Consider the following 19,754-nt stretch of genomic DNA (forward strand, 5'->3'; position numbering starts at 1 on the left):
CAAGAACGGTGAGCAAAAATCCCAGAACCACATGGGGGGACCTAGTGAATGACCTGCAGAGAGCTGGGACCAAAGTAACAAAGGCTACCATCAGTAACACACTACGCCGCCAGGGACTCAAATCCTGCAGTGCCAGGCATGTCCCCCTGCTTAAGCCAGTACATGTCTGGGCCCGTCTGAAGTTTGCTAGAGAGCATTTGGATGATCCAGAAGAGGATTGGGAGAATGTCAGATGAAACCAAAGTAGAACGTTTTGGTCTAAACTCAACTCGTTGTGTTTGGAGGAGAGAGAATGCTGAGTTGCATCCAAAGAACACCATACCTACTGTGAAGCATGAGGGTGGAAACATCATGCTTTGGGGCTGTTTGTCTGCAAAGGGACCAGGACGACTGATCCATGTAAAGGAAAGAATGAATGGGGCCATGTATCGTGAGATTTTGAGTGAACACCTCCTTCCATCAGCAAGGGCATTGAAGATGAAACGTGGCTGGGTCTTTCAGCATGACAGTGATCCCAAACACACTGCCCGGGCAACGAAGGAGTGGCTTCGTAAGAAGCATTTCAAGGTCCTGGAGTGGCCTAGCCAGTCTCCAGATCTCAATCCCATGGAAAACCTTTGGAGGGAGTTGAAAGTCCGTGTTGCCCAGCGACAGCCCCAAAACATCACTGCTCTAGAGGAGATCTGCATGGAGGAATGGGCCAAAATACCAGCAACAGTGTGTGAAAACCTTGTGAAGACTTACAGAAAACATTTGACCTCTGTCATTACCAACAAAGGATATATAACAAAGTATTGAGATGAACTTTTGATATTGACCAAATACTTATTTTCCACCATGATTTGCAAATAAATTCTTTAAAAATCAGACAATGTGATTTTCTGGATTTTTTCCCCCATTTTGTCTCTCATAGTTGAGGTATACCTATGATGAAAATTACAGGCCTCTCTCATCTTTTTAAGTGGGAGAACTTGCACAATTGGTGGCTGACTAAATACTTTTTTGCCCCACTGTATGCATCTCTGGCAGAAATATTTGAACATTTGAAACTTATACAAGTAGTCCTCACTTACCAAACACAATTGGGACCAGCAACTCCATCACTTAGCCCCGCAGTCACTAAGTGAAAGATCACATGACCATGCCAGATTTACAATGTCTGCTTCTGTTATTAAGCGAATCACCGTGGCTGTTAAGTGAGACATCACGACTGTGGCTTGTGATTTCACTTCTGCATTCTCTATTAATTCTGCTTGTTGGAACCCAGTTGTGAAGCTCGCAAATGGCGATCATGTGACCATGGGATGCTGTGACAGCCGTAAATGCAAGGATTGGTTGCAAAGCTGTTTTTTTTTTCAACTGTTGTAACTTTGAATGATTGCTAAACAAGGCAGTCAGTAAGCAAGGACTATGTGTATAGGCTAAGTCCCATTCTGGACATAACATTTTTCAATAAAGAGGAGTAGTTGACACATGATTACTAAGCCCTTTAAGGTACAACCACTGCAATTTCATAATTTGATGCATGACAACTTTCAGTTAAGCATGTAAGATAATGAACAAATATAGACATCTACAGCTGGCCCTCCTTGAAGTGTTAGATCAGCTACATCATCTGGTAGGCACTGCAAGGCTGCTTCAAAAGCCACTTCACTTCACTGGTTGTTTCTTCCAGCAGATGTCTTGCCAGTGCATGCTCACAAATCCGCAGATCATCAGAGAAATTCTTTGAAGCAGCTACATCAAGCCTTCCAGAGGACTCAGCTCCTTTCATGCACTGAGAAAGGATGCTTGGCTTGCACCAATGCATTTTCTGAAGCCCCTCTTTCAAATGCTTTGCATAGCCCTAATATATATGCATTCATGTGAGATCCTACCTAAGGAAGGAAATTATATATTATACAATATTATATAAAATATAATTATATGTTTCATATTTGGTCACACTGTTAAAGGCGTTCCTGTTCAATACAGTTACACTTTTTCAGAGAACTGTGTTTACTTACATAGCCATCTAATGCCCACTTGTTGTTTTCAGGCTTGTTCACAAAACCTTCTTTCGGATTTTTAACATGATAGATTTTCAGAAGCAAATGGGCTTCTTCTTTCTTGTAAATACCTACAAAGAATTGTTTTAAAGCAGGTTTACACAACAATGTATATTCAGGATATCTGTAAATGAAATACATTTAATTAACCATTAAATTTCATTTATATAAAACTGCACAAGTAATTAGCTATTGCTGTGCAAATATATGTAAAAAGGAGAATAAAATCCATACTTGTTATTGTAAAGCTTCTAAGCTGGACCATATGTTACCTGAGTGTCATGGCAATATTTTTATAACATGTCCCAATACAGTTGTGGCAATGCTGAAATCAGCAGGACATGTCAATTGCCTTTTAACCTGCTGACACTAATTTAGTTATATAACTAGCTTATTGCATATAATTCTGGCCTTCAAATATTACAGAGTCCAAATCTAGCTCCTAATTTGCCCAAATTAAGTATAACCAGACTTGTCAGTCTGTTTTCCAGGCACAGTCTTAACCACCCCTCTATACAATGCTTCTGCTTTAATTCTAGCACTTCAGTGAAACACTTATTCCTTCTAAAGGGATAAATACAGTATATTCAAGTTGAACATTGATTTACAAAAAGTACACAGAACTTTCAAGATTAAACATATGTTCAGAAAGCTAGTTGTTATTTTAAAATTATGCCAATGAAAAGACAGACCACTTTAAAAAAAATAAATAAAAGTAGTTGCATATTAACCTAAAATTATTTATGGGCAACAGATGTTGAACTATTTTAAATATGACATATTTCACAGAAATGATTACATCATGGAATGTTTTACCATTCTCATTAAAAAGGAATGATTTTTATGATTAAAATGGTACCAAAAGAAAATTATACCCAATACAAAATTCAAATGGAAATTGCTGCTACTGAAAGTCAGCTACTAATCAGCCATAACAAAAGTGGACAATGAAAGTACAGACTTTAGCTCTCTCTGAAAAACTAACTCCTTGTATCAGAAAATCATAAAGTCCAAACTATAGCAATACATTTGTTAAATTTTGGTTTCCATTTGTTTTGTTTCTTTTCACCAAGCATCTGGTGATCTCCTCCACTTAATAGATATCTTTTTCAACATATGTTTTCTAGATTGCCAGTTTATGTGTTTTATGTTAAAGAAGCATTTTTTAAAAAAGAAAATATATGACAATTGTCAGAGCAAAAAAGATCTCAGACAAAATGTATCTATCAAACTTAACTACAAAGAATCACTTTATTTCACAGTATTCTGAAATAATATATATGGCTAGGATTTGAAATAGCATATACAGGCAATCCTTGTTTAACAACCATTCATTTAGCAACTGTTCAAAGTTATGACAGCTCTGAAAACTTACAACTGTCACAGCATCCGCATAGTCACGTAATCATGATTTGGGTGCTTGGGAGCCATCAAGTTTACGATGGTTACAGTGTCCCACAGTCAATGTGATCACCATTTGCAACCTTCCCAACCGGCTTTTGACAAGCAAAGTCAGTGGGAAGCCAGCAGGAGGTTGCAAGTCACGGTCACATGATATGTCACTTAGCAACTATGGGTGATTTGCTTAATGACTGCAACAGGGACTGCTGTAACTGCTGTCACTAAGCGGGGTAGTCATATGTTTTGCTTAATGACCGCTTTGCTTAGCAATTGAGAATCCGGTCCCAGTTAGGGTTGTTAAGTGAGGACTACTTGCATATCCATGAATGTTCATGACACGTTAATCAGCATATCATTTAGATAGCTCCAATGATAGCAGTCTAATTTCTAATCTCACCTGATACTTTAAGTTGCATGCTGGATGCATCAATGAATGTGGCATTCACCTTACTGCTTGTAGCATTGAACCAGTCAACTGTAAGAGTTGCAACTTGTCTTTTCCCTAGATGCTCATAAAACCCCTTCCACAATGAATTTATAAAAAATACATCTGAGGGAACTGAAGAAGAAAGACAAAAGGAAATCATCATGGTCTACAAACAGATGTCTCTGTGTGTGTGTGTGTGTGTGTGTGTGTGTGTCTGTGCGTTTTATTCAACAAGTTATTCAGTACATTATTACAGTGTGCATACAAGTTGTTTCATAATTGGTAATATTTGTCAAACTGAAATATTTATATATTTCTATATCAGTGATAACAGAGTATATATACTTCTGGTAAACCTTGATGTACAGGGGTTTGGGTTTTTTTTTTCTTTTTCTGTTGTACCATGAATAATTGTGGTTCAGAGTAAACTGATTTGATGCATAGATTTCAGGTCCCTTCTGTTTCTTAACTTAAACTCTGCTTTTTCCATTTTCACAGTATCCCCTCCCCCACAAAATGTGCACGATCATGTATATACGTTTTCATATACATTTCTCCAATTTGATTCCTTTCAATACATAATTTGATCCAATATATTTTTTGCAAAAGAATTGTCCTCATGATGAATAGATGAGTAGGAAAATGCTAAATTAACTAAATTTGATTTAAAATGAAAACTCAACAAATTACTCTTTCTCCCCTTTTCAGTCTCTTTTTCCAGCTCTCCAAAAAGACATGAGGAAATAGCTTTTTTTTATTATGAGCACATTATGGTCATTGCAATGAAATAATGTTTTGGAAATAATGCATTGGAACAATATTACATTTTTACTGTTATTAAAAGCATTCATCCATTAGAAAAAACTCAAGGCAATTTGGATGCCTACTTGTCAAATGTTAGACATGATTAAATCCCATTTATTTTGGTGAGAATCATACATGAAAAATTAGGCATTGGTGCATAGTCTAAAACTTTCATTAAGAATTAATGTCTCTGAGTTTGAAATTCTCATGCCTACAACAAAACAATGTCTTCCATTCTGTTTACTCTCATGGTTACTTTGTCATGTTCTTAATTATGTCAGTTCTTAGCACAAGGGAAGCTGCTCAGAAGATGGTGACTCTGCCACTATACATTTAGGAAGATGCTAGATGGCTACTATAGAGGAATGATGTAAGAAAGAATGTATTTGGAATCCCATTCATTTGTATGATTTTAACAGACATTCTAGAAGAGAACACAAATGAGATGTTTAAAATATAGGGAAGCTTATTTGGCAGCCTCTTTTCCTCATGGTGGTAAGGTGGGCATGAATTCTTGATTTTCTTTCATTATTTGGGAGACAAGCAAAAGCAAAACCTCTCAGCAAGGAAATTGGTGAATTGTAACTCAAAATGCAGTATTCATTGGATTGTGCAAATTAATTAATATTTAATCTCAGATTACAGTTTTATTGGTAGGTGAGAGACACAGGAAACACATTTTGTTTAAAGAATAAAAAGACATATTGCACATTCAACACTGAAGACACATTGAAAACTCTGTAAGGTTATAACACCACTGAGAAGAATGCACAGGTAGTCAGATAATTATGAACGCCAGTCTCATTACATGAATTTTTCATTTTGTAGCATTATGGGCTAATGTATCCCTCAGGCTGAAACATCTAGGTGAGAATTTTATAAACATACTTGAGCAAGTTAAATTCTTATTCTCTCTTGGCATCAATATATGTTTCAGTGGTAACTGTAAGCTAGAGGAGTGGAAACAGTGCAAAGAAAACCACTGGGAAATGAAAGTAAGTAACCCTAACTTGTTTTGTGAGGGCTTACAGAGGATCTACACAGTCCAAACTTTGAAATGTAGTGAATAAATAAGCAATAATAAATAGTTTTAAAGTGGCTGAAATCTCCTGAAATCTTAGCATTCTCATCTAAAATCTTATGTTTTAGGTGGAAACAGTGAGATCTTCAAATCAGAAGATCTTAGTCATAATTTTAAAAATTTATTTAATTTCTATTTAATTTTGTGGAGCTGTGGACACCATCCAAAGGGATTGCATACACTACAACACCTACAAGCACCATGTGTCAAGGAAGGAAGGAAGATCTACAGGTGTTGTTAGGCTACCTCTGGGACAAGAAGAACATATTTAGGATTAGTGCTTTGTTTTCTCACGAGATAGCTTTTAACCTGCCAGGCTTCAACTGTCAGGTAGGGCTGAACCAATAGGTTAGGTCACAAGAATTCAAGAACTTCTGAAAAGTTGTTTTTTATTTAAGAAAAGTTAGGAAGGAAAGAATCTCAAAGATTACAGTGTTTCAAGAGCAAGGCCTATTTATAGAATCAGTAGTCAAATCCTTCTCTTATCTACTATAATGGGTTGCTCAGGAAGAACTAAGTCTAATAAAACTTGTGTGACTTATTTTAAGATGTTTAGTACAACTTTGTTCTGCCTTCAAGGATATAATGGCTATTTGTTTCAACTACTTTGAATGGTAAGTTTACATAGTAAGGCTGTGTGATTATCTGAAAGGTGATTTGATTTGAAGGAGACTCAGTTTCATCACTCTTTTGAACAGAATCTTAAAATCTCAAAACAAATTTAAATCATAAGCTTTCAAATTCGGCCAGAGAGTTTCAAAGGTGATTTAGAGATTCGATTGACTTTTTAATGCTTCTGGCTCTACAGAACGTGCAGATGTTGTTCCAGGTTTTCTTCCATATATTGGCAAATGGAAGGGAAGGAATCAGGTGATGCGATGGGTTCTTTATACTGACATGAATAGCCACTAATGAGTTTTATCACATCTACAGTGTTAGAGAAGTGCTGCTCTGCTGTTTGTGAATTGCTGTTTTGGTAACATTTATTTAGACAAGCTTGTATGGAGGCTGAGACAGAGTGAAGGAAAAATGAGATTTATTTTAATTTGTTCTTTTTTGTGTGCAATCATTTATCTTGTCCCTTTTATCTTTATCCTTCCTTATTTCTCTAATCTGCTAATCTGTGTTCACTCTGTCTGCAATTCTTCAACACTTTATGTTGCCTTTCCTTTGAATTCTTTCCACTCCCCTTCGCATAGAATATGTCTCTTCTCTTTCTTTCACTGGTCAATCTCTGTCTTGACTTATTTTGAATCAGAGAGTCTTCTTTACATCAGTGGACCTGAGGCAGTGTGTCTGCTGTTAGATTACTGCATGTAATATAATCTATTTCATAAGGTATTATACAGCAATAGTGATAACACATGCCCTCCTCAGATTTCTGTATTAAAAAAAATGTTGCACTAGCAGCACATAGGCCATCATTCTCAGAAGAAGGTAATTCTGCCAATAAACCAGGACAAGTTTACTAATCCCACCCCTCAAATGACCAGAAGGTGATGGAACCTTTTATTTTCAGAAAAATCTTCCTGTTAAACAGTTTTTTTTTCTCGATAGTTGTTTTTCCTCTATAGATGTTTTGCTGAAAAATTTGAAGGCTGAGTGTTCTCCTTTCCTTATCTTTATAATTTATGGTTTAAAAGGGAGAATATTTCAAAATGTTATTGCAATGAAACTCTGGAAGCTATCCAACTAAAACTTTGCAGGTTAAAGGGTCTACTATCCCTGCTATTCTTATCTCATTTTGAGAGGGAGGGAGGGAGGGAGGGAGGGAGGGAGGGAGGGAGGAAGGAAGGAAGGAAGGAAGGAAGGAAGGAAGGAAGGAAGGAAGGAAGGAAGGAAGGAAGGAAGGAAGGAAGGGCTGCTTCCATATCACAGACTATGATTCTTCTATCAAATAAAAAAATTAATCAGTTGGAATTTAAATTTATTAACTTTGAATTTCAAATCTCAAATTTCAGTAGAAACTTTCTCTTTTCAAATCATAACTTGGCTGATTTGCACATTTCTGTCACATAGTAATTTTTTCTGTGAATCCTGTAAATCCTCATCTGAGGCCACATTTATGAATTTGAAAGTTAAGCAAATCCAGGAGAAAGTGAAATTTTAAATTGAACAAATTAAGATCTGCATTATGAAATGAATTTGAATTTTTAAATATATTTACTTTTCCCTAGCAGACTATTTATAAGATGGAAATAAAATAAATTTTACAGATGACATCTGCGGTATATTTCACTCTTACTTTTATAAGGCTCTCCATTATAGTACATTGCCTGATATAAAGCAATATTTTCTCTAGATTCTAATGTATAATATGCACATCTTTTAAAATCTAGTTCTAGTTTCTAGCTCTAGAAGTAATACCATCTAGTTTTACGATGGTAAAAATCTATGTATTGGCTATACTGAATAGCAAAGGGGTGCAAAATATGCTTTTATGTGGTCCAGAACATTTCTTTGAAATCACTATTTAACCACCTACAGCCCTATCTATCATATTCCTTCCAAACAGAAAAGTTGCATAAAGTTGCAGAGTTGGGCCTCCAGACACCCATTCACAACTTTTATGTGCCTGGGAGTAATGAAAACACCCCCAAGTAATGCCAAAATAATGGGTACTGTTTTAAAATGCAGTTTTGTGACAATTTCCGACAATAGATCTTATATGCCAATATTTATGTAACTTTGGAAATCAGTGATGAAGTGGTTCTGTTAAAGACTAAAAGTATTTTTATTGTATGAGAAACAGTGGCCTGCAGAAGAATTTAAGGTATTTAGTTCTAAAACTGTTCTCGTATACAAACCTGGTGTTTTAGTTATTGTCTCATTAACTTCTCTCACTCCTTTACCTACAAGTAAAAAGACAAATTATCATTTTTATGAACATATTTTATTTATATAGAATGTTGATACATAATGCTTGATTGAGGCAATTGTGTGTTTTCCGATACACCTATTCCTTATGATAGACATAACTAAAATCTGTATTACATATTCAGCCAGATAGAGTTCTGTATAACTATCAGAAAAATAAAATATTTCAGGAGTCCAAACTTTGCATCATGGCAAGCTTGCTGATTGCAGGGATAATTGCTGCTCTTGCTTCTAAAAACTAATTATTTTTATATCAACCACAGTGCTGTAACAGAGAGCCTTATACTAGTAATGAAGAAGGTGTACATATATGTCTTTATACACATTTAAAACCTACAATTAGATTCTACTAAGCTAATGACATAATTATAAGCCAGAAACAGCCAGAACTATGATCATATTTCTTAATATGCACCAGTGGTTGGAAAACCTCTTGGCAATAGTACAGTATAATGGGCAATTCAGGTCTGCTGCACTACATATGCAAATCTTGTATCTTGGAGTGCTTTTACTGCTAATCTAGTAGCAGCATAATTTGATGCATCTTAACTCACTATGTCCAATGGCTTTTGTTTCAGAATATAGCCTATGACTAGATAGGAAAGTGGACTTACTGAAGTGCAACAAAGGAAAGTAGGCAGAAATTAATCTTGCCCTATCCTGTTCCTATTTGGAAAGGGCTGGCATTCTAGGCACAATGATAAACAAAAAGGAACAGCAGCTATCCTTAAAGTGTTGAATCTAGAAAGCACAGAGCTGTAAAGAGCAATTTTCATTAAATCTCCCTTTTTGGCTTATACTGTTAATTTCTACATTTAAAAAAAATATATAGATTTATAGGAAAGTTTGTTTGTTTCTCGCACAGGTGAAAAACATGCAACCACATATTTATATTACAAGTGGGTTCTTGCAGATCTTCAGAGGATGTGTAATTACAAAATTTTATTTATATTGTATTATATGCACATCAAAGACTAAAAGACACACATGAAAAACTAAGACTGTGACATAAGCTGAGGTTAATAATGTACATATACAAATAGATCTTTCACTTGGACTAAGACTGGGCAACCTGTAACTCTGCAGATATTCCTGAACTTTAACTGTCACCGAGTTAACATGACCAATGTTACTTCAGCAACATCTAGAGAGCCATAGGTTACTCATTCCTAGCTCATACCAAATAATGCTTTAGTTTTAGATGATGGTTACTTATCTCTCATCCTTTCATAAGAGGGAGATCACATGAAGACATTCAGACTATTCATATCACCTGATAGGAAACTATAGCAAGCAGGATCAAGAGCTGTGGTGACAATATAATCTTCTGCTACCATCTTAGAGGCAGAGAGGTATGTGCTTAAAAGATAGATAAAATGGCATGTTTATTAATTAGAAATGCAAATGAATAAACCTATTCTGGAAAATAACACTACAGGGGTAGAGTTCCAAACATAAGAACATAAGCAGTGCCCTGCTAGATGGACCTCTGGCCATCGTCCAGCAGTCTGTTCTCATACCAACCAACCAGTTGCGCAAGTAACCCCACTAGTCTCCCAGCAGGTGGCCTTCAGAGGCAGTCTCACTTCCATCAAGGCCAATAGTCACTGATCCCCATGACTTTCATGAATTTGTCCAACTCTTTTTTGAGGCCAGCCAAACTGTTAGCTGGCACCACATCTTGTGTTAGCAAATTCCAAAGTTTAATTACAAGTTGTGCAATTTTTTTCTTTTTCTCTGACTTGATTGTTCCAGGATTCACTACCATTGGGTAACTACTGGTTCTAGCATTATGGGAAGGTGAAAATAGCTTCACCTTGTCCACTTTATCCACACCATGCACAATTTTGACACCTCAGTCATGTCCCCTCTTTTTCGCCTCCTTTCTAGACTAAAAAGTCCAAAATGTTGCAATCTTTCCTCATAGAGAAGCTGCTCCAGCACTTTGATCAACTTAGTTGCCCTTCTCTGAAACTTCTCCAGCTCCACTGTATTATTTTTGAGGTCCAGCAACCAGAACTGCACACAATATTTCAGATGCATTCACACTATTGATTTATACAAGGGCATTATAATGTTGGCATCTCTATTTTCAGTACCATTTCTAATTATCCCTTTTGGCCTTTTTACAGCAGATGTACACTGTGTTGAAAACTTCATTGAAATGTTTACCATTACTCCAAGAGCTCTTCCCTCATCAGTCACTGTTAGTTCTGATCTAATTAGTTTGTATGAGTAGTTAGGATTTTGGCTCCAACATGCATTACTTTATACTTGTTAATATTGAATAGCATCTGCCATTTTGATGCCCACTCCCCTAATGTGCAGAGATCCTTATTGCTTTTACCACTCTGAACAATTTGGTGTCATCAGCAAGCTTGGCTAGTCCACTGGTCACGCCTGATTCCAGACTGTATTGGTCTGGAAAAAAAAGTATTGGTCCTGAGACAGAAGGAGAAGAAAAAGAATTGATCTTTTTATTTTAAGTTTTTGGGAGGACCACTGTTTTAAGTCTGGATTTTAGGCCCTCCTCCCTGTCAAGGGCTGGAACAAGAAATCCAGCAGGTAGCCCAAGCTAGAAAAACACTCAGAAATTTCACCAAACACATGGATAAATCTCCCCCCAAATCTCACACTTAACTCCTTCTCTTCACCTCTCCTTTTTATGACCAATTTCTACCCAAGCTTCCCTGATCAGCACTTTCTGCTGCTCTGAGCAGCTCCAAGTAGTAGCAGCAGCAGCCTCTTCACCTTAACGGCCTTAATTATGCAAGATATGTGTCTCTCTATCAGTATAAATCTGAAGGAATGCCTTTTTGACCCTAAGAAGCTACCTCAGGATCTGAAGGTTGGTAATTTTGAGGAAACTGTTGAAGCAGACTGACCAAAAAATAAATAAATAGATAAAAAATAAGAAAACAAAACAAAACAGAAGACAGATTCTGAGAAGACAAGGAGAGGCTCTGAGATAAATTGTTTGAAGAAGAAGTAATAAAAACCAAACAAAATCAGGCATCTCTGTATTTGACTTGTTTCCATGCTCAAGGGTGAATCTTTCAAGTTTTTTTTCCATTGGTATCAAAATGCCACAGACATTCCTTCCTTACTATAACTGAAAAGTCTGGAAGTAGAAAACACATAGGTAGGCAATATATATTGCAAAAAGGAGCAAATCCTTTATTCCCATAAGAAATTGGGATAATTATATAGATTGGCAACTGACTATAAATCAATAACATTTGTTTGTTTATTTATTAGATTTATATTCTGCCTTTTATGCAGAAGCTCAAGGTGATATACATAGCTCTCCTTCCTATTTATTCTTACAACAATCCAGTAAGAAACACTGACTGGCCCAAAGTCACTCAGTAACCTGAGTCTCCCACTCCTAGTCTAATATCTTGACTATAACACCACATTGGATAAAGTGAACAACCCTTCCTTGTTAGTTTCATGTTAACTTTTACAGTTATAAAACCTGTACATTTGGGAGATTACTTTATACTGCTTCCTCAAAATTCCATCTAACTCATGTTTTCTTAATTGGTATGACCAGCACCTAAGACTGGAAGGAGTCTGGTTGCACCCTTTTCCAACTAACAAATTTTATTAAAAGGCAGAAGCTGCAGCTCACAAAAACATATGCCTTCTAATAAAATCTGTTAATCTGAGAGGCATGAGATACATGAGATACATCTAAATTGCTTCCTTCCACCTTTGATTTCAAAGGAAAGAGGAAAGGGACAGCCTACATTCATAGATATATTTTGCAAAACTGCTGACTGATGTGATCAAGATTTCTGCCTGCTGGCCATAGAAGGACTTAGCATCCACAAAATATCTTTCAACAGGAAATTAAATGTCTTGCTCTTAAACAATCATACTTTCTCATGATGGAGAAACTTTCAATAACTAAGGGCAAGAGAAAGGCAAAAATACTCAGGAGCTTACCTCATTTCTAAAAGTGTTTGTACACTTTGGTCACCTTTGCATCACTGTAATATTACTTCTTTTTGTAAAATATCAGCTAAGAAGGTCCTGCCTTTTTTCCCCCTTGTTCCGCCTTACTGAGCAGAAACCTCAGTAAGTCAAAGTTTCACTAGTGACGGTTGTGGAGGTAGCAACGGAAAAGAGGAGGGAGTGCTGTTCTTGGAATTGAAGCAACTCCCAGATATCTCAACAGCTCATGACACTCTTTGCCAAAGTTTCCCATGAGGTGGCCAGTCCAACAGTTGAACACCCATTATATGTCACTTTTGTGGAATATTTAAAGAAGAAACATATATTAATTTCTATTATGAATATAGAATGCATTATTTGTTTTCATTATTTTGTATCTCTCTGCTTCAGGAAGATAATATATAATATCACGATTATAATATGATAGATAGATAGATAGATAGATAGATAGATAGATAGATAGATAGATAGATAGATACAAACATTTGAAATAAATTAGAAATAGACCTTATGAACGATTAAACTTTACCATTAATTTATCAGTGACTTACTTTTACAAACAGGTGATTTTCCTGTCCATTTCATGTCTGGTTTACATGTCCGGTGTTCTGATCCACCAGCAAGAAAAAATCCCGGCTGACACGTATACACCAAAGTGTAGCCTAGGGTAGGTAGATCTATTGCTTTTACATCTACATTCGCTGGTGTCTCTGGCTGTCTACAACCATGAGCTGAAAGAGTTTAAAGAGCTATTGAAAATATTCTAAAAAAACAGAAATTAGGCCATTTACAGAATAAGTGACAAACATTTTATTACTTTAAATTTCTGTTTGGAAAAGCTTAGCATGCTATTTGTATGTGTTTCTGTATGTTATTGATAAAGAAGCAATGTAAGAGAGAAATGTGAAAAAAGCTGAAACTGAAGATGTTGAACCACACCTCAATTTCTTGCCTATGATGCACTGGCAAGGAAAAAGAGAAGAAAAGGACAGGCTGCTTACCTGCAGTTGCAGTTCTTGGAGTGGTCATCTGTGCTTCTGCAAACATTCTAAACCAAAACTGTCTTGGGGGGCCCTGATCGCTCCATCCCACTGCACATATCTGAAGAATTTGCCTGAATTCCTTGACATCCCCCCCCCCATCCCCAGTCAATAAGAGAGTCATGTGAATGAAAAGAAGGCTATTTAAAGAATTACAATTACAGGTAAGCAATCTGTTTTCCTTTCTTATGATCTCTTGAATCACATACATAGGTGATTAGCAAACTATGGCCATTAGTGCTGAGGCAATTAATGAAGCAAGCATCCAATCAACCAGGATACTGAGGCAGTAGGGATGAACAAAGATTGATGGCTGGGGCCAGTTATGTCATGTAAAGCTATCATCCAATCAGAAAGGGACCACATGGGATGAGATGCATTAAGCATTCTTAACAGGCAATCCTCTCTGAAGAAACTGACAATCCTTGCTGTGAAAAACTATAAAGTAGAAGCAGCAGGATCTGCATAAAACCCAGAGTTCTCCAAATAGCCAAGAAATGGAGTAGACTTCAATGAAGTGCTTGGGGAAGGAAAAAAAATCAGCAAAACAGTATCATAGTAAAGTGAAAAGTGGAAAATATTGATAGGAAGTTAACATGGGAGTACAATATTTCCTTGTCCTTATGGAATACTGTAAATGATGGGTCAATTCTGAAAGCCCCCAGCTCACTTGCTCAATGTGGTATAGGACTTCCCCAAAGAAAAGCAGGTTTCTTCAATAGGATAATAGAAATATTCCAAATAGATTGTATTGGCATTATGGAAGCCTTCTAAAAACTACCTATAAGGTAGTTTGAAAATACTGAATCATGTTCAGTTGAAGTATAAAAGTACTAATCACTGCTAAGTAAATTTTAGGGGATTCAAGCGCAAACATTTCAAATGCTTAGTATAAAGAGGTAATAAAAATCTAAAACCAACCATTAATGGTATAAAGGAGGGCAGAATAAATAGGAAAGAAGCAAAAGCTTTCACAAGCCTCAAAGGACTTCCATGTTGATGTTTTCCTTGCAGCTCTTAAAACAGGCTCTGCATCATGTGTTACACAGCACAGTTCATGTGCCATACTGTGAGCCACTGAGTTCAAATCTCAGGGTAGCAGATAACTTCTTGGTGCATTGTGTGCAGTGTGAATAGTTATGAGTGTATCTCATTTCACTCACGTGACAACTCTACTTTGCAGGGGTTACTGCTTGACTTCTGGGAGCAATTCAGAGTGCTGGTTGTCACCCCTAATACCCTGCATGGCTTGGACCTTGGATACATATGGGACCTTCTTTTTCTGATTTTTCTGCTCATCCAGTAAGATCTGGAAGGGCTGCCATGCTTCTGTTCCTTGTGGAAGAAGTGCATTACCTGTAGCCACCCCCTAACCTTTGGAATAGCATTGCCCCTGAATTTTGTGTGGTCACAACCGTTCATGAAAGCTGTGAGGACTTGACTTTTTCAACTGGGCCTGGAATGGGGCACTTTATGATCACACTTGTTGCATATTGTTTGTATTGTTGTTCCCCAGTGTGGGTGCTTGACATTTGCTTATTGTTTGCTAGGCTTAGACTGCTTTGAATTGTTCTTTTATCCTTGTACAATGCTTAGAGTTGCTTTGGCAACTGATAATAAATAAATTAATTAATTAATTGACTTCTCAAAACCAAGGTCTACAGTCAAAACAATGCATACAATAGTCTTCTGATGTCTTGCATTCCTGAGAAGACTTTTGATGTCCAAAACCTCAGCCAAGGAATCCAAAGTAGGAAGGCCTTTGATGCCTGTAATGGTGTTGCCACTAAAGAACTGGCCAGCTTTGGCAGCCTATGTATGTCAGATACAATGAGCCAAAGTCCCATAAGATAACTTACAAGCTTTGATGTGGAATAGCCAATCTTTACCGAAAGCCATGTCTTCAATTATGCAGCTAGCCTCTGGGGGTATAATCTAAATCAGGCAACAACTGGCTCCGATGATCATATCAACAGGTTATTTCAGGAGAAAAGCTTATGAGATGGCATGAGATTTACACCCAGAAAAACATAAGCTGGACTCTAGACTAAAGCTGGCTTTCTTTTTTCTTGAGGACAAAAATGCCCAGTTCCTCCCCCACTGAGTATCTTGGTGCCCTTGGTGCCCAGGTCCTCCCTTCTTCACTTTTCTTTTCTGCAGGACCCTTGCAAGCATCAACTGCCTCTTCTCCCTCCCCACAGCTGCAGCTGCACTGATTACCTTCCTGTCCAAGAAGCTCAGAGGAAGACCAATCCAATATAATACCTGCTCTATGCTATGGAGCATAGAGGCAGGACAAGGGAATAACAGAAAAACCTGCACTTCTGGCTCCCATTTGAATGCTAGCCAAAGTCTCATCCCCACTTTTGATATCAAACCTATAGAGATTTCTCTCCCCAGTATAGAAAACCGGTATCCCATTGAATGTCTGGTATTACTTGGAATCAAGGATGTTGCATGAGTGTAGGGTGGCCTAATGATCCCCTTTTCTTTGTCTTTTGATTATTTATTTTCTTACCAGGAAAACAGTCACAATATCTGCCTGTTCTAGGCCCACAGAGTATGTTCTTTAGTGATGGTTAGATGAGACATAAGTGCTTCAAAGCTGACATTGATATCATAAGCATTTCTTCATGGTTGAAATTGGTACTGGTGGTATGCAACATCTCTCTGGCCAATGCAACTGAAATGGAAGGCTTTCTGCACTTCAGTACTGATATCTTCAAACATTTAGTCTCACCTTGCTACTTGGATAGCTGAACTATGAATGATTGCCTCATACCTGATTTATGAAGCATTGGGAATGATGGCTTAAGTCGACTGGGATGGCCTTCAATCAAATAGAAAGACAAAGACTGTCCATCTGAGGATGGCAGCTTATTGCCATGGTTAACCCATTTTCTAAAGATGGCTTTCAAGGCCATAGAAGCAAGGACAAGGATTGGCAGAAAACAATGCACTGAATCAAGTTTAAAAACAAACAAACAAACAACAACAAAAACCAAGGAAAATCATGAACTGTAAACAATACAATAGAAAATATAATTGAAATAAGCTGAACTATTAGTCTAATCTCATAATGAGACAAAACATTCCCAGCCACAGTTAAAAAGAATTCAGGTAAATAATAGTAAATCCTTCTGGCATGCACAGAGGGAGGGAGCATTCAGGGCCTAAGGAAACACAGCTCAGTTCAAGAATATTCATGCGTGTGATGCACAGAGATGACAATGAAGACGCTAAAGCATTTTGCAAAGTAGACAGTGATCCATAATGTAAATTGAGGATCTGTTTTCTCTCCAAACATCAATTTCAGAAATGATTTCTCTGCTAAGTACATTTATTATGAACCACTAAAAATAAGTTTCTACTATGTTACATTGGCTATAGATGCACTGTAACAATATTTTCCCTTTGTATCATGTTTGTAAACATTTATTTGAAATAAGATAAGCAATTAAATTTACCCTTATTTCCCATCACAGTACTTTCTAAATATGCACTTTGATGGCTTCTGACAAGAAATCCTAAAATACTGGAGGACATCCATTTTTCAGAATAAAAGGTGTAAACACATTGGCATTGAAGCAAAATTGGGGGAATGGTGGCAACTGTTTTACTGAAGGAAAAAAAAAAACTTTGCTGCAGCTGCATATATGTTCACAACTTTATTCCCCCCCCCCAATATTTTATCAACACACACTTGCATGTTAATGGGGGGGGGGGAGGAAAAAGAAATGAATAAATCGAAGCAACCGAAAGCTAGGAAAGCACAATGGAAACAATTTAGAGTTTATTAACAACAACAGAAATTATAAACAGGTATTGACTGGGAGATTATCATGGGAAAAATATCTATCCATGTGATCACTAAGAGTCAACATGATTTGATGGCACATAATCAACTGACTGGGAGAATTTTTAAGGTTTTGATTCAACTTCAGAGGAAAGATATATAGAATTCAGAATTCCTAAATCTAGGAAGACATACAGACTTGGGAAGGTTGATGTCTTAAAGAAATTTGGTAGCCCTTTCAGTCAAACAATCTCTGACTTCATTGGAAGAATTATAGATCACATGGCTTACACTGTATGCAAACATTTCCCCCTCCTAAACAGGAATATTCCAGATTCATTAGAACATATTAGGCAAATCAGTTTCTGGGTAGTGTCAACTATTATAAGAATGAATAATATCTTGCTTTTTAAAAAAAATGTTAGTAACTGTTTTGTTTTACTTACGAATACATTCAGGTTGTATGCCACTCCAAGTTAAATTTGAAAGACATGTTCTTGTAGTAGAGCCCTGTATATGGTAACCCTTTCTACACCTGAAGAAGATTCTGCTCCCAACCTAAAAAATGAAAAGGAGAAATTATAGCAAATTGTTAAAAACTTTAAATATTTGGAAATATAAAGTTAAATTTTTAAAAGTAGCAGATTTTTAAAATGTTAACTAAACGACATTATACAGTCCATTTCTATGTAGGGAATGGGTACCTTTCTCCCCATTGTGTGATTAGAGTAAGAGGTCTACAATAAGTGATATACAAATGACATTTAAATCAAAAATCTATGACATCATAATTATTACAAATAATCATAACAAGCAGGGCAATCAAAACTGGCAGGGCAAGCTACTGTATATAAACAGAAGCAAACCCCACACTTGCTCACAGTGATGATGACCTACTTGAGTAATGAAATGTCTGTAGCAAACAACCAAGCTCAGAGAGCACCAAGGACACTACAGTTCAATGCTGAGCTACAGATATTCTCTTCCATTGGAAATAATTGTAACACTTGTATTCAACATATAGCTTTTCCTCCCTCTCCCCCGCCCCACTTTTTTTTTGGTTGTACTTGCCAAGTTAAAGATCAGTGCTTTTTTCTCTATAACAACAAGGCTAAGAAATTAAAGTGGAAAAGTCAGAAATATTTTCTTCAAAATTAATGAGCTTAATAAGAAAAAAAGTTGAAGGTGAAACTACTCCTTCTATCACACAGGCAAAGCTCATGGTGTTGTCCTACCCTTCTAAATAATAATATAACTGTGATAGGAGTCAACACCCCAGAAGAAGCACATGTGATTAATTAATTAATCTAAGACCTTTGCAATGTTATTGTAACAGAATTTAACTTGATATATTCATACATCTACAGAATGATAATTCTGTTGTTTATTTTTGTTCTTTTGTATCAATGTCTCAACTCCTTGGTCTGCAACTCTGTTATTACTTGGGGAAAATATTCTTTGATATTATCATTGGGAATATTGCAATATAGCTTTACATTTAAATTTTCCACTGGAATCAGTAGAGAAGACCTCTTGCAAATATTGGAAGAAAGATTTCAAAATGTACTTACAAATGTAAGTTTCTATGATATTTACCTTTCTTCAGCCATAATCCATGTTACTTTTACAAGTATGAAAATATGTAGATAGATTTGTACGTATTTCTACTATTATTTATATAATTGCAAGCATTTTTCCATAGGTTTTTGTATGCTCTTTTTCCTAAAGTATGGATTTTTTTCTGCAGTTTTCTTTTACTTACAAATTTAGCAAGATTTTTATATTGTATTATATTTTGATTCTATTGTCATAGAATCAGTACATATGCTTATATGTGTCTTTAAACAAAACGTTTGCATGTGTAGGAGTAGCGTGTTTTTATCAAATTTAATTGTATATTTATTTATTGTTTTAATATGTTGTAAGCCACCCAGAGTCCCCCATTGGGGGGAGATGGGCGGGGACAAGCTTAATAAATAAATAAATAAATATTGCATTGCAAAACTCTGAAAAAGATGTTAACTAAAGAATAATTGAGATACAGTTCACATATTAAATTGGGAAGCACAGATTAGGTCTGTTCACTTTGATGTGTGAATTAAGCAAAGTTCTCCTTATTCCCAATAAATATGATAGGATTTTAAATGCTGATGAAGAATGGACTGAGGCAGTACAAAATGTAAATTTCTAGCAAATCAAAATTGGTCATCCTAAACTATACAATCAGAACCAGTTTAAGGCACCAGGATAAAAATCAGGAGACTATGAATTCTAGTCGTGACTTAGACATGAAGCCATTTGGGTGACCTTGGGCTGGGCA

The 19,754-nt window shown here is 36.4% G+C and overlaps 1 protein-coding gene across 1 annotated transcript in view; it reads right to left on the reverse strand.

Annotated features, from left to right (window-relative positions):
• The window catches only part of CSMD1 (CUB and Sushi multiple domains 1), a 1,157,732-nt gene that overhangs the window by 14,529 nt on the left and 1,123,449 nt on the right, over nt 1-19,754 (reverse strand). The window contains exons 63-67 of the mRNA XM_088136832.1: nt 17,881-17,992; nt 13,150-13,329; nt 8,569-8,613; nt 3,847-4,008; nt 2,007-2,119 (exon numbers count right to left, since the gene is read on the reverse strand). Of these exons, the coding sequence (XP_087992958.1) occupies nt 2,007-2,119; nt 3,847-4,008; nt 8,569-8,613; nt 13,150-13,329; nt 17,881-17,992 (612 nt within the window). The remainder of the gene's footprint in view (nt 1-2,006; nt 2,120-3,846; nt 4,009-8,568; nt 8,614-13,149; nt 13,330-17,880; nt 17,993-19,754) is intronic.

Source organism: Python bivittatus, unplaced genomic scaffold, assembly GCF_059951505.1.
Source record: "Python bivittatus isolate LINGU-HERP-01145 unplaced genomic scaffold, Pbiv_v1 ctg000020_np1212, whole genome shotgun sequence".
Lineage (NCBI taxonomy): Eukaryota > Metazoa > Chordata > Lepidosauria > Squamata > Pythonidae > Python > Python bivittatus.